The sequence below is a fragment of the Rhodamnia argentea genome, chromosome 7, assembly GCF_020921035.1.
Source record: "Rhodamnia argentea isolate NSW1041297 chromosome 7, ASM2092103v1, whole genome shotgun sequence".
In the NCBI taxonomy this organism is placed as follows: domain Eukaryota; kingdom Viridiplantae; phylum Streptophyta; class Magnoliopsida; order Myrtales; family Myrtaceae; genus Rhodamnia; species Rhodamnia argentea.
In genome coordinates, this window is record NC_063156.1 from 5,055,193 (window position 1) to 5,069,869 (window position 14,677).

A 14,677-nucleotide genomic window follows, 5' to 3' on the forward strand; every position below is an offset into this window, starting at 1 on the left:
GGTAAATTTCAAAAAAATATATATTGGGTGTTAAAGGATAGAAAGGTAAGGTGTACATGACCCCCAAGGCATGACAAAATACGAGATACTTAACCCGTCTAGCTATAAGCGATGGCACGAGTTTTCATGTCTTAATTGCAATTCCCTTTTATTTGGCATGTGAAATCAAAATCAAGATGTATTAGGCCGACACAAGTTACAAACATGATTACGGCACGCCAGCACGAACCGTGTCAACTCTACTTACAAGATATCACATTTCGCGGAATTATGCATACGTGCAGCTTTATGTGCGCTCACCCAAACAATGTATGTCTAGTGGCTTGGATTATTGGGTCCAATTAATATGTAACTTCTCACCTTGGTAAAAAGATGAAGAAAATTGCCTGTAGGGACTAATGTGTTGACAAAATAGTCCAAGTAAGTTTGGCGTGTACAAGTGAGTTTCGCCGATTGATGAATGAATCGCTGACAAAGTGTGATGACTGACCTGCAAGCAAGCGCAGGTAGTGGGGAGTGATTTACCAACCAGCGGTGTCGGTGCTAATCGTGTTCGCCTAATGACAATGATGGTTGGATGATAAAGCAATGTCAATTAACAAAAATCGATTTCGCAGTCTGAAATGTTAAAAGATCCGACTCAAATATTTAAGTGGATAGGTACGTGAGCTAATATTTAGACACATTCTCTCATGTGCAAGCCGAATTAAGAGCGACATGTAAAGAATGATCGATAGAAATGGACGCACATACACAAAAGAATAGTAGTGGCTTTAATCCGAAAAACGTTTCGTGTACGTTCTCCTAATGTTTAGCATACAGCTCCATCTTACAATTGAAATTCGACAATTGCTTCTGATCTAGCCATCGAATTTGGACCTTTTCATCACACGAACTAAAAACGCATTTCTCGTAGATAGTTAGAACATCACGCGACCGCCAAACTAAGAAAGAAATATCCGCTTGTATGACATTATTTACCAAACTCGCAATGATGACGCATCGACGTCGAAACCCGTCAGTACCAACTAAATGCCCGACAAAGTAAACTATCTTTTATTTCTAGGACTGGAAATTCGAATGCGGAATTCATTCCGTTGGAACTGGAGCCATCGTCGAGATGACCTTCAATTGTCAACCCCTTACGAAGTTAGGCAGATGCCAACATAGATCTATACCAAACAACTAGGACCACCAAGTTGGGAATAATCAAAAGCCGTCCCTTTCTAGCACATCTATAAAAAGGAAAAAAATGCAATTAAATGCTCCCATAACACTCAAATTGTCCTTTTTTTCTTGAAAGAATACGGGCTTAAACTTCACCTCGAGCTATTGCCTGCGCGTTTTTTCGGCTTTTAGTAATTGAATTGCGGAAATTATTTATCGAAGCAGCACAGCACCTCGTATGTTGCGACTTGCTCAATAGAGAGTTTCGTGAAAGGTGTGAAACGGCGATTAACAACTAGTTAATTAATTAATTACCTACTAATATAACAGATTGAAAATATTGCAAGGCAGGCCGAACGAACAGGCCCAAAAGTCCAGGCATATCTTCTGGGCTCAGGCCCATAACTTCCCCCACTTCATGGGCCACGTGACTCGAGAAACTGTTCGTCATGGTTATTTCAAGAGAAGAAGCAGGTTTGTGTATCATGAAAATTAACTGCCTTTATGTCCCTATTACAAAAAATTATCCTCTAAACCAACGGAAAAAACCAAACCGCCCGGGCAAAAAGAGGCAATTTGATCATTTTAATATGAGGGGTTATTGAGTTAAAGTGAGACGTTTTTTTTTTTTTTTTTGGCATTTTCCATATGCATATACAATTCGAGAAAACGGTATAACTTTATGATATGCTTGGAAGGCATTTCTTTTGTTTACTTTTTCCTTGCAACAACAAAATTACCAAGTGAATAAATGTGAAAATTGACAAAGCTCATCCAAGGACATCCGCGATCCTACATATTCAACGTGTTGGCTCCAAAAGGATCATCCTTAGAGATCGCGAACTATCATCCGAAATACACGTATTTAATGACATAAGCAAACTCAGAAGCCGAAAAATTTTATCCTTAGGCGACTCGAAAAACCCGGAACTCATTCATATGCAGTGTAGTGCTATCTCATATGTTATCATTGCAAATTTGGACCTCTAATAAACACTTTTTTAACACTAAACCTCAATTTTCAGTCGTGCAGTTGGGTGACATCTCCGATTCGAATTTTGCCCACTAAACTAAAACTTACGTTCTCGACATTGTCGTAGCGTAGGCAAGGCATCAAGAGATTAGGCCAACTTGCTCCAACTCATGACATGAATGTTGACATAGGCTCTTAATCACACGTACCTGGAGTGGAGGCAATGATTAAGGACCATCTCGACACCAACTTCTGTCGGTTTAGATTTGTTACATTTGTATAAGCCACAGTATTAGGTGACTTCAATCTTGTTTACCAACAAGGGTGACATGATTCCAGGACATCAGGAACACCCAAAGCACCTTAAAACCCCGCCATTCGCAGGAGAAAGGAAGCCCTTTTTTGCACGAAAAGAACAAATCTTTGCCAATAAAGACAGCACAGGGTGGTGAAAAGTGACCACAACATCCTTGAAATTACACGAGTTTCGGCACCGATCTTCTCTTCCTAGTTCCTAGTTTGCGCGATCATCATTCTCACTTCCCTTACCTTGAGTATATATGATGCTTCAAAACCCATACTGATAACCCTCCATTCCAAGCAAACTTCAAAAGGGAAAAAGGAAAAACTTTTCATCACACCCCTCCCAACTTCTCCCCATAAAATTCCTCACGAAAGAATGCCAAAAGGGTTTATCGGAAAAACAAGAGAGAAGGAAAAGAGAAACGCTCAGAGGAACAGAAAAGGCCTCCTGACGTTGTCCCCTGAGGACTTGTCCTGAGCATCGCCCGGATCTCTCTGATCCGCCCAGCTCTCGACCATGCTCGGGAGCACCACCACCAGCGACGGCCCGAGGACGTATCTCTGGGTGAGCCTCTGGCAGGTGCTGCAGAGCAAGCACCGGATGTGCCTCTGGGCCAGGAAGTTAGCCCCGTGGACACACCGGTCGCACTGCCGGCACAGATAAGCGTCGTCGGCCTGGCAATACAGGCACGCCCTCGCCCCGCACAGCTCGCACGCGACGGAGGCCTTGTTGGGCGACGACTCACATGAGGACCCTTCTTTGAGGAACGACCCGCTCGCTCTCGGGCTGTTCTCTCTTCCAATGCCTCTGCACATCTTGAACTTCCGAAGCCTTTCGAGAGAGCTGCAGAGATTTACTGAGATTATGCTAGAGATTTTGAAGGAACTGGAGGATAGTGAGGGTGAAAATGCGTGGGGGTATTTATGGTGCTCTTCCTGGGATCATGTGGTGGGATGCTAAAGTTGATGGGCTTCCGCCAAGAATTCCTCGGACGAAAATGACGAGAACGCCCCTCCCGCTCCATGACAAAAAAAGCGGTCACTGTCCGGCGATCTCTTCCCTTCAGCTTCACACTTTCGACCGCTAAACCCCTCCTCCTCGCTCATAGGCTCCCCTGATTTCTTGTCGCGTCACTGACGAGTCTCAGTCGTGATTCAAAACTTGTGATGGAGAAGAACGCGCTAAGGGAATTACGTGTCGAAGCTGCTCAGTTTCAAGAGTCCCTAAGCTGACTTTAAGGGCAATGCGTAATTTCCTTTTTCTACCATTAGTCAGCTGGGAATCCAATTCCATAGCTTGCAGCTCAAATTAAAAAAAAATATTTTTTTTTCTCGACTCTTGTTAGAGGTTAAAATTTTATCTCGTATTGTTGAACTCCGATCTTTACACGCCACGTGTTTGATTCTCTGCATCGTCAAATGCAACAACATCGTATTGAAACTATTTATCCATAATCGTATAATAATAGTTTATGGGTTCGGAGTTTACCTATTTGATGGGTTTTGCTAATCACTAGAAAATACATATAATAAAGCAATATAGATCTTCACGTTATTTAGTGAATCTTTTAGTGCAATCTTTATGCTTATATGATAACTTCTTCTTTTTTTGGCAATGAAGAAACCACACAATGTGAAGTATATTCCTACGAGAGCTAGTGGAGCATTCGAGCACCGCCCTCTTGTGAAATTACAATCTATGCCAGCCATTGAGCATAAGATATGGTTGTTGATGCACCAACTTTGACAAAGCAGAAAAAGGGTTTTAGAATTGCAACATGATCAGAGATTAAGCTCCGAGCTGTGGAGAGATTCTTGGGAAGGTCCATCGTGAGCCATGAATTTTTTTTTTTCTCCCTCCGCCCTTATTGAGTGGTTACCAAGTCAATTGGGGTTTCTCCCAAAGTTGAGAAAAGATTGTATGGCCCCAAATTAAAGCCACTCCCCAAAGTGGTACCCCACCATGAATCTAAACAAGTCTTAAAACTACTTCTTTTGAACTATGAACATAAAATTCGAGGTGTTCCCCATAAAGAATGGAAAAAAAACCTATTTTACGTAGACTTAGAGCGGTGATGGTGAGGAAAGCAAACTCTAAGTCAATTTCGATTGGCTACTTCTGAGTAGGCTTGTATAATAGCAACTTGCGCCCAAAGTGAATCATCAGAGTTTCGACTCTTGCATTCTCAATGAGTATTTTGCATAGTGACTATTAATCAATTTGTTGGCAAATTATCTTTAATTAACCAGAACTGTGTGAACTCAATTGGGGTTTTCCCAAAGTTGAGAAAAGATTGTATGGCCCCAAATTAAAGCCACTTCCCAAAGTGGCATCCCACCAACCCAAAGGAGTTGTTGTCACTTGTCAAGCCATGGACAAAGAGAGAGGCTCTTGAGGGGGTTGAGAATTGAGTACTAAGAAATTTGATTTGACCCCCCCAAACCTCACTTCCAACTTTCTTGATTCTATTCGATTTTTCCCAGGCGAGGACTCCACATGGGTCATGACTCGATGGCCCCAATTTCCATGCATGTTGATACGTGGACTGGTTTGAGTGGGAAAGATCTCCTCGTCCACTTATTGCAACTCACGTCCATGAAGCGGTCCACTTGTGTGGTGGAGAGGAGAGGGTCGAGAGCCCAAGCCACCACTCATTGCACCATCCCATCCGACTACTACTAATAGAAACATCGCCCTAGGGCCTATTTCTCTTTAGTGAGGTACGAAGTGTAAAAACCAGCCACGACCACTCGATATTTTTTTCTAGGTGGGATCAGCATGCGACATAATTGCTGAAAAAAAGAGAGAGTAAAAAAAAATTGAAATAAATTTAAAAAAGGTAAGGTAGAGACGGGCGCAACATGCCATAATGAGGCGATTTGGATTGATAATGTGGCAAACGCGAGCGGCTAGTTTTTTGGGGGGAGCGGGGCCCACGTGGTGATGGGGGTGACCCGCAGGAGGAACTTGTGATGGGAAGGAGTGCGCTTAGCTGTTAAATCTTTAGGGTACGGATCGCGTCTCGATCTTTAATAGGCCACGATCGATCGATCGTCAGGAGTTTGAAACGTGTCGAGCGGAGAGAACCTGGAGAAGCTGTTGCTTCCTTTTGTCCAGATGCGGTGCGCGAACAGCGACGTCCCCGGTCAGTCGCGATCTGGACGCCAAACATTTGAATTCCTCTGCGGCAGCTGGGACGAGAGGGAACGCAATGGGACGCAACACGACGACACGGAGCCGACGGTGTGGCGACGACGTTGAGGACGACAGAAAAGACGGCCCCGCGGGTGTGGTACGGGCCGCGTGTTTCCGTTGTTGGACTTTGGACCTGCGCGTAGGCTCGAGGACCGGTCAATCCATCGAGCCCAAGGCAATTGCTTTGGCTGAGGCTCGTCTCGACGTGCCTTGTTGACTTGCTGTGGCCCACGACGTCATGTCAACTTGACCGGTGGTAAATGTTGGCGAGCAACCGGGCCGGTTCAACCTAAGAACCAGATCAAACCGTTCTTCACTCCAGAACTAGTTCCGTTCCCAGATAAAAAAAATTGGGAATCGACCGGTTCAATTCGGCCCGATTCAGAGATCGACCGGTTCGGTTCATAGTCTGAAAACTACCTACCCTAAACCGATCATCTATAGTAATTATATATCTATTAAGACTCTGTTTGTTTCTCAAAAAATAAATTATTTGAAAAATATTTTCTTAAAAACAATTGCTTATACAGCTTACAAAAATGTACGGTCGAAAAAATTTCATGTTCTACGGAAATATTTAGATATAATTTATTATCGATAAATATTTTTTATTTACTAATTACTTCAAGCAATACAAGCCATTAGTTTTAAAAAAATATTTTTCAAATGATTCATTTTTCATTAAACAAATATGTCATCGGAAGAATGAAGTTGTTACGATGTTTGGTGGGACAGTCTTGAAATTTGAATTTTCTAAGTTTCTGTCTGATTTTTTTTTTTTTCTCCTTTTCAAATTTTGTGGCGGATGAGAATTTTTATGTGATCATGTTACTCTTCAATAGTGGGTGACTTATACCTCACCTGCTCAATCAATGTAAGAGAAAACATCCTTTTTTCTATCCTTTTTAATATAACGTGAAAGGAATTTCTACAATAGTTGGCCGACGTGTTCAAATTTGTAGCTCCTAAATTTATGTTGAGTTTTTTTTTTTTCTGTTTTTTTTTTCCTTTTTCATCTTTTGGGGTAGATAGGAACTTTATGTTTGATTATTTTACTCCTTCGATGGTGGAGTACTTATGCCTACTCAACTTGCTCCACCAATGTAATGTGATATGGTTTTTTTTGTCGTTTCCAATTTTATATCTTAAGCTACATATTAAGGCAAGAATAAGAAATTATGCTAATATCCCCTTCACTGAATAAGACGGCCTAATACAACAAATAAATCAACTGCTTTTAATCTTCCATGCGAACCCAATTAAGATCAAATAACCATCAAAGGGAAATTACTTTTGGAATTCGTCATATCCCCGAGGCCGGCCCCAGCCAGCAAAACACGGTAAAGTAAGGCCAGTGGACGGGCGGCACGTGTTGGGCGGATGCGATTGGCTTGTTATGCCTTTGGAGTTGGTCCAACTCCAAACCAACCACAAGGCCACGCGTCCGGCTAATCGCGATCTTGACATTAACAAGTCCCAGTCGCCTCCCCCCCCCTCCTCTTCTCTCTCTCTCTCTCTCTCCCCGCTTGTTTTTTTCTCATCGACGGCTCCAACATCAAAGACTAAAAAGCTGACAAAATTCGGTACAAAACCAAGAAAAAGGAACCACCTCTGGGCTTTTCCTTTTCCTCCTCCATCGTCGTTCCGTCTGTCCGCGCTTTTGCCCGGTCGGCGACAAAAGTCCCTCGTGCCGCATTGAAAGTTCCAACCTTCGTTAACAAGGAAAGAAAAAACAACGAAAGATCAAATGATCCATTTTAAAGCTTGCCACGCCGAGATGTCCGTGTGTTCTGCTACTTGTTTAGAGGGGGATTGCACCATTGGAGGCGTTGGAACAACAATTTGTGGATCCCCCAACGCGGTGAGCCGGTATATTGCGTGACAAATGAGTAATTCGATTTTCACAACGTTGATATCACATGTTCACATACGACAAGCTATTTTGAGAATTGAATTTGGTATTTTAGCTGAACTCATGATGTGAGTTTAAGATGAGAAAATTATCAAAAAAAGTTTTAAATATATTGCAATTCGGCCGCTACAGTCCTAGACCTATCACATACAACAAGCTATTTTGAGGTTCAACGACCTCGTCAATGGGCGGTGGGGCGAGGTTTGCTCGAGGTCGACGAGGTCACCTCTGGCCGGTTGCCGAGGTCCAGCGAATAGCTGAAGGAAGAACAAGGAAGGAAAAAGAAAAAGAAGAAAAAAAAAGGAAAACGAAAATAGTTAACAAAAATATAAAAAAAATATATATTATGTTGGCAGACATATGACTAAAATTGATTGGATTGACTGAATTGACACACTTACAAATAATTTAGAAATGAATCGACAAAAAAAATTTAGGCGCACAATTACAATATATTTGAGATTTTTTTGATAATTTTTTCCGATATACGTCAATGAAATCCGAAGGAAATGACGAGGAAAATAATCAAAATTCAACAACTTTGGCCATCTAACTTGTTCACATTTGTACATCTCCACCTGCAATGGCCTGAGTGGCCGAACCCCCACGAGCTTTTCTTTCTGATGCAAGTCATCATCCCTTTGCCTTCCTCATTCTTTGGTCATCTAACTTCATACTCCTCGCTTTTTGACTCCTTTTTTCTTAATTTCGTCTCTCTGTCGCCGCGAATTGCGCGGTCCACCAAAAAGATTTTTCCGTACTTATAACTCTCGCCAAGACTCTCGCCTTCCCTCATCGCTCCACGTCGTCTTCTTCTTCTTCTTCTCCTCCTCCTCCTCCGCCTTCGTCGGAGCCGCCGTCTTCTTCCTTAAATCAACGAAACGAGAACCCTAGCTTACGCCCTGCAAATGCAACTCCTGAAGATCCTGAAGACGTCCATCAAGCATTCTCTCTCCCCCTCTCGCCTCATCAACCTCATCCTCATCCCCTCCTCCCTCTACATCCTCTACCTCCTCCTCTCTCTCCTCCTCAACAACCACCATCCCCGACTCGATTTGTATTCCGGCGATCCCGCCGCCTCGACCTCTCCTCCTCCTCCTCCTCCTCCGCTCTCTCTCGACCACCTCGTCTTCGGCATCGCCTCCAACAAGAACTCCTTCCCCCGCCGCCGGCATTACATCGCACAATGGTGGCGGCCCGGCCTCACCCGCGGCTTCGTCTTCCTCGATGCTCCCGTCCCCTCTTCCTCCGGAGGCAACGACACCCGCCTCCTCCCCCTCCTCCCTCCCATCCGCATCTCCGAGGACACTTCCGGGTTCAGCTACACCAACCGCAACGGCCTCCGCTCCGCCATCCGCGTGGCCCGCGTCGTGGTGGAGACGGTGGCGATGAACTTGACGGACGTGAGGTGGTTCGTGTTCGGGGACGACGACACGGTGTTCTTCCCCGATAACCTGGTGAAGACGTTGTCCAAGTACGACGACGGGCTGTGGTACTACGTCGGGAGCAACTCGGAGGTGTATGAGCAGAACAGGGTGTTCTCGTTTGGGATGGGTTTCGGAGGGGCCGGGTTCGCCATCAGCCGTCCGCTCGCCAAGGTACTGGCCAAGGGGTTGGACGGTTGCATGGAGCGGTACGCGCAAGCTTACGGCAGCGACTCGAGGGTCTACGCCTGCTTGACCGAGCTCGGTGTCGGGTTGACGCGCGAGCCCGGGTTTCATCAGGTATACATCTTCGTTCATGTTAGATTCGATCTCGTGTACATTTTGAAAGGAAATATCAAATCCAAAACGTCGATTTGATCCAACTACAAAATGATAATGTTAATCCGACGACGAATCAATAGGAAGTTAAATATCTGTTCTAAATTACAAAAAGATAAGATGACCAAATTATTCAATCTTATTATCTAACTAACTCTAACTATTGATTAAGAAGTTCGTTTTTGTCAATTAAAATGGTGATTAAATTTGATCAATTACCCGGTTTAAGATCTACACTTGCGCGAACAGATACTCTCAATGTGTACTACAATCCACAAATTTGATTTTTACCATGATCTAACCATGACACCTTCCCCACGTTCAAAATATATAGTAACAAATCCTAACACTACTCCAACCCACTACTTAATTACCAATTTTTTTTTTTTTGGCTTGCACTTAAATTACCAACTTTGCAAAGTCATTTTTTCACAAAATTTCCATTATGTTTTTATGTTCATCAATTTTCCTAGTGTTTTGCATTTTGGCAGTGTGTAATGTGGGCATTGGTGGTAATACTAATATATGTCCATGTCAAAGAATATAGTTATGTCTACGCGATAAAACACAAAGAAAACACGAAAAACGTTATATAAAATTTCATAAACTTGCAAATCACATGATTGAAGAAGTTAGTGGGGTATTTCATGGGCTCGAAATCTATTCGTTAAAATGAAATTCTTTATTATTTAAAATATAGTCGATTAGTTACTATTTTAAAACAAGAATCGGATGCATTGCTTTATCAATTAATTGAGTGTATCAATCCTAATAATTCTGGCATTATTCCCATTAAAAATTAAATTGTTCTAGTAAATTATTTTAATATTGATATAGACAAGTTTCTTTTTTGTCTTAAACGGTCCCTTAAGCCACAGCTTTGTTCTGTTCTTCTTCATCTTATTCTCTGTTTCATGAGGCTGATTATTTTCCCCCAAAACAGTTCGACGTCCGGGGCGACGCCTTCGGATTACTCGCGGCTCACCCGCTCGCTCCGTTGTCATCCCTCCACCACATCGACCACACCGACCCGATCTTCCCCAACATGACCCGACCCGAAGCCATGCAACACCTCTTCAGAGCCGCCCAAATCGACTCCCAGCGGCTCCTCCAGCAGTCGGTCTGCTACGACACTTCGTCCTCGTGGACGGTCTCGGTCTCGTGGGGCTACGCGGTCCAGGTCTTCCCTCGCCACTTGCTTATGACAGAGGCGGTTCGAGTGCGGGAGACGTTCAGTCAATGGAAGAAGGGAAGCGTGCTCGCGAGGTCGTACGGGTTCAACACCAGGGAGGTCGAGCCCGACCCGTGTGAGCGACCCACCGTGTTCTTCATGAGCGGCGTGGCTTCGAGGAAGGATTGGATCAAGAGCGCTTACAAGAAACACGACGATGGCGACTGCTTGAGCGACATGGCTTCGCCGAGGAAGATCGAGGAAGTGAGGGTGTACTCTCGCAAGCTCGATCTTGATATCAAACAGGTACCTTCTTTTAGCAATGACACCGAAATTTTTTGCTTTATTTCTAAAAGTGATCGGGCGGACGGTAAATGATTATTTAAGTAGGCGGTCATATCCATAACACGCAATTAGAAACCGACTAATTTGGAAGGCAAAGGTGTCGAATCGCTCGAGCTCGATTTGATATGTCACGAATTCTAGTATCATGTCGAGTTCAAACTAGTGTTCAAGTTCAATGGCAAGAGCTGAAGCTTAGCTTGAGCTCGGTTTCGAATTTGCTCTGTTGAACACGACTTGTGTCCTAGTGAAATCTAACTTGTAGATAACTTTTATCAGGTTGAGCCCCATTTCGAGTCAACCGTGCTCAATTACATCCCTCATGAATGGCATTAGAACACTGACACTTCCGTTCCTTGTCACTTCTCAGTTGCAGGCTCCGAGACGGCACTGCTGCGATGTTTTGCCTTCCTCCATTGGCAAAGTGATGGAGATTGCCATCAGAGAGTGCGGCGAAGAAGAATCGATCTTCATGCGTCAGTAGGGTAGCATACGCCATCCTTTTTCTTCAGCTAATTTTACGAGCTGATCGTTTCACTACAGTGTACATATTTTCCCTCAATCCATACTACAGCCATACTGAAGATTACTGAAGTGCCAGGCTCTTTCTGCTTAATTAATTCTTATTACTGTCCTCATCAAACCAACACGGTATGGAAGGCAAATCATAAAAATTATTTTTTTGAATTGGCAATCTGTGACCTGGCCATTCATCCAGTAAACTTCATGCTGATCAATGAATTTTCTAGGCTAGTTTGACATCACTGGCCTCCTGCAGCAATTATTACTCTGATGTAGAAAAATGCAGGTCCTTGCAGAAACTTATGTGGTACAAACTGATCATTGGTCTGATTGGACCCTAGTTAATCCACTTCTTGAGAGATGGGATCTGGGAAAACCAAATTGCAATACATTCTCCATGATAGACACGCTACCTTAAGCGCAAATCTAGCTTTATTGAATGTTTAGAAGAAGTTCTAAAACTGGATAACAGTCAGCTGTGATTCTTGCCTGATGGGGGTTGGGGGCTTTGCTATAGAATTGACTCTAGTAAGTCTTTGGATGAATATGAGAAACTGACTTTAAAAATTAGGCATGCCAAACAGGATTATGAGTACAAGAACTCTCAAGCAAGCTTGCCACTTTTTCATGGAAATGAAAGGTGATATTGTGTGAGGTTGCTGTCTCACGGTAGCCCTCCACTGATTACATGGAAGCTTGTTTTACCAAAACATCCAAAAAATTCCTTGTTCCAGTGTCTAGCTGTCGATGACGAGCATAATAATTGGTAGGTAACTGTAATGTAATTTCTAATAGATGAAGTATTGTTGAACAGCTCAGCTTGTTCAAAATTGTCCGATGAGAACACAAATTCTCTATTAGATTACAACAGATGATGAAGGAATGCTATCACAAGCTTTTCTCTAGATATGGTGAAGATGAGGAATATATTGCTTATTTAAGGTCGCCGTGCCTACTGGTTTTGCTGCTATGGTCATTTCGCTGCTTTTGTCCCTTAACCAGGTTCATACCACCTTCTAGTCTCTAATGGAGAAAAGTGCAGTATGTGCTCTTTGCCTTCTTTTGTCTTGTCCCTTGTTGAATTTTTCGGTCCTAGTAAGGCTCGGCTCGGACCCATCAGCTCTTGCAATACTGCGTATACTTTCGCTCCGGGTAGTGCTTTTGAACTAAATTTGAGTCATACTCTCCTTTCACTTGCAGCAAATGGTTCCGGTAGTGGCCTCGTTGCTGCTGCTATTGGTGAAGACCCTAATTTGGTATATGGCCTAATAGAGTGTAGAGCTTATATGAACCAGGGAATATGTCAAACGTGCTCTGATACCGTGGCCTGTCCTGTCCCAACCAAAAGGAAGCTTTCGCCATGTACGAAGCTTGTTCATTGCAGTATTCATATCAGCGCTTCTTCTCAACCGCGGATGGTAGTCTTAGATTGGTGCTGTGTAATGCTGGCGACGTAAGTTGATGGGAAGAAAAGAGTGGTCTGATGGTCTATGCTACCAGCCTGTCAGGCGAAGTCGAAGAAGCGTTATCCATAGAAAGCAACTTGAAGAAAAAGCATAGCAGTGTTTCCTCTGTTGTGCAACCACCTGGAGAATCAAACACCCTAGATAAGCAGAAGCTTCTATGTCTGGAAAGCTGTTGTCTTTGCGTGCTTGCGAAACCTTGCTGATTGCATTCCAGCCTCATGTCCTGGAAAACAGGGTCTTAGGATGTTAGTTCTCAGTTGCTGTCTCTCATACGAGATATGTCCATTTCCTTTGTATTATTTGCCATCACCATGATAGCTTACTCCTTCTCCACGTCCGTCGCCTTTGAGAAGCTGTCATGGTGAGTGGAATATTCTCCTGGCCATAACAATAGCCACTTGCAGCAGATTGCTCTAAGGAATGCATCTCACCGTGATTATATTTCTTTCCGTAACTGGGGAGTTAGTCATATTTCTTGAACAGCATTTCATATATCTAGGCACGAAGTACTTATCGAATTTCCCAGTAAAAATGTAAGCGAAGCGATATGCTCATTCAATGAGGTGGTTGGAACTTGTTTCAGGTTATGAAGCTTCACAACATTACACGTTAATAGTTATCGAATGTGGTCTAGGAAAAATAGTGTGCAATAAATTAGGATAGTAAGAAAGATTCTTCGGAAAAAGTTCACATATTTATTTCACGTTCGCCTGCCGTATATTGCTGAAATAAATTTATTCTTAGATAACCGTGACCAAATTTCTTTCAAATGGAAGACCTGTGAATGCCTGACCGACTGCTTCAAGCTTGAGAAACCAAAGCAATTACCAAATAGTATACTTGATCATGCAAGAAGTGACAGTAAAACAATCATTATTGCTGTGGTCATTCCTGGTGCTGCTGCAGTGGCAGTCATATTCATGCTCTTTAATTACATCCTTCGGAGAAGATATTCGGCAATCTTGCTTGGTAATCACTACATTCTTAGAACCAAAAATCACTCAAAATGGCATAAAAAGTTTTAAGCTTTTAGGGATTTTGTCCATTCCAAGCCTCTTGTAGAGAGTGGATGCCAATAGTCAGCTCGAACTTCATCCAAATACTTTAGCTTGTTGTGATTCAGATTGTGGTCATGACTATCACGATAGCAGTGAAAGCACAACATTGCTTTTCATCAGTTTAAGAACACTTGGGGCTGCAATGGACGACTTTAGTAATGACCATAAGCTTGGACAAGGTGGTTTTGCTTCTGTCAACAAGGTACTCCTTACTCTCTGCCTAGCTAAGGAGTATTCATTCTATTCATTCCAAATGATGCCATCGGAATGCGACTTTCAGGGTAGATTGCCTGACGGACAAGAAATAGCTGTTAAAAGGCTATCAAGTACCTTAAGGCAAGGCTTGGAAGAGCTGAAAACAGAAATTTTGGTGGTTGCCAAAGTGCTGCGTCGAAACCTTGTGAGGTTGTTAGGCCTTCTGCTTGGAAGAAGGGGAGAAACTTCTTGTCTACAGTTTGTCTAATGGTAGCTTGGACAAATTTTTATTCGGTAAGAACCCTTTCAATGAGAGTCCTATATCATGGAAGGTTACTGTTCTTTTGATTATGCATGAATATATGAAGGCCAATGCAAAAGAATCTTCCGTTCTCCTTTTGAGCTACCAATGTGCGTCCTGTTGTTTCACACTGATAGTTAATAGTGAGCGCTTGATGCAGATCACTGCAAACGGTTTAATTTAGAATGGGAGGCTTGCACTGGTCAATCTGGTAAATGTGGAGGAGGATCAATTATTCATCCTGGGAGTGGACTGCATGCAGTGTTTCTTTTGTCAGCCATTTCCCTGGTCAATCTGGGGGCTGTGTG

At 43.1% G+C, this 14,677-nt stretch overlaps 2 protein-coding genes across 2 annotated transcripts; one reads left to right on the plus strand and one right to left on the minus strand.

Annotated features, from left to right (window-relative positions):
- Nucleotides 1–2,586: 2,586 nt before the first annotated feature.
- LOC115750829 (B-box domain protein 30) lies at nt 2,587–3,342 on the minus strand. The gene has a single exon (XM_030688401.2). The coding sequence runs from the start codon at nt 3,257–3,259 to the stop codon at nt 2,870–2,872; it is 390 nt and encodes a 129-aa protein (XP_030544261.1). The 5' UTR covers nt 3,260–3,342; the 3' UTR covers nt 2,587–2,869.
- A 4,872-nt stretch (nt 3,343–8,214) lies between these two features.
- Nucleotides 8,215–11,418, plus strand: LOC115750825. Its single transcript, XM_030688395.2, has 3 exons — nt 8,215–9,275; nt 10,258–10,791; nt 11,198–11,418. Exons 1-3 carry the CDS (start codon nt 8,460–8,462, stop codon nt 11,309–11,311), a joined length of 1,464 nt encoding a protein of 487 aa, XP_030544255.1. The 5' UTR covers nt 8,215–8,459; the 3' UTR covers nt 11,312–11,418.
- Nucleotides 11,419–14,677: the final 3,259 nt, after the last annotated feature.

Coding starts and splice junctions, on each gene's coding strand:
- LOC115750825 (XM_030688395.2), top strand. CDS start 8,460: ATGCAACTCCTGAAGATCCTGAAGACGTCCATCAAGCATTCTCTCTCC. Junction 9,276..10,257: donor GCGAGCCCGGGTTTCATCAG/GTATACATCTTC, acceptor CCCCCAAAACAG/TTCGACGTCCGGGGCGACGC. Junction 10,792..11,197: donor TCGATCTTGATATCAAACAG/GTACCTTCTTTT, acceptor GTCACTTCTCAG/TTGCAGGCTCCGAGACGGCA.
- LOC115750829 (XM_030688401.2), bottom strand. CDS start 3,259: ATGTGCAGAGGCATTGGAAGAGAGAACAGCCCGAGAGCGAGCGGGTCG.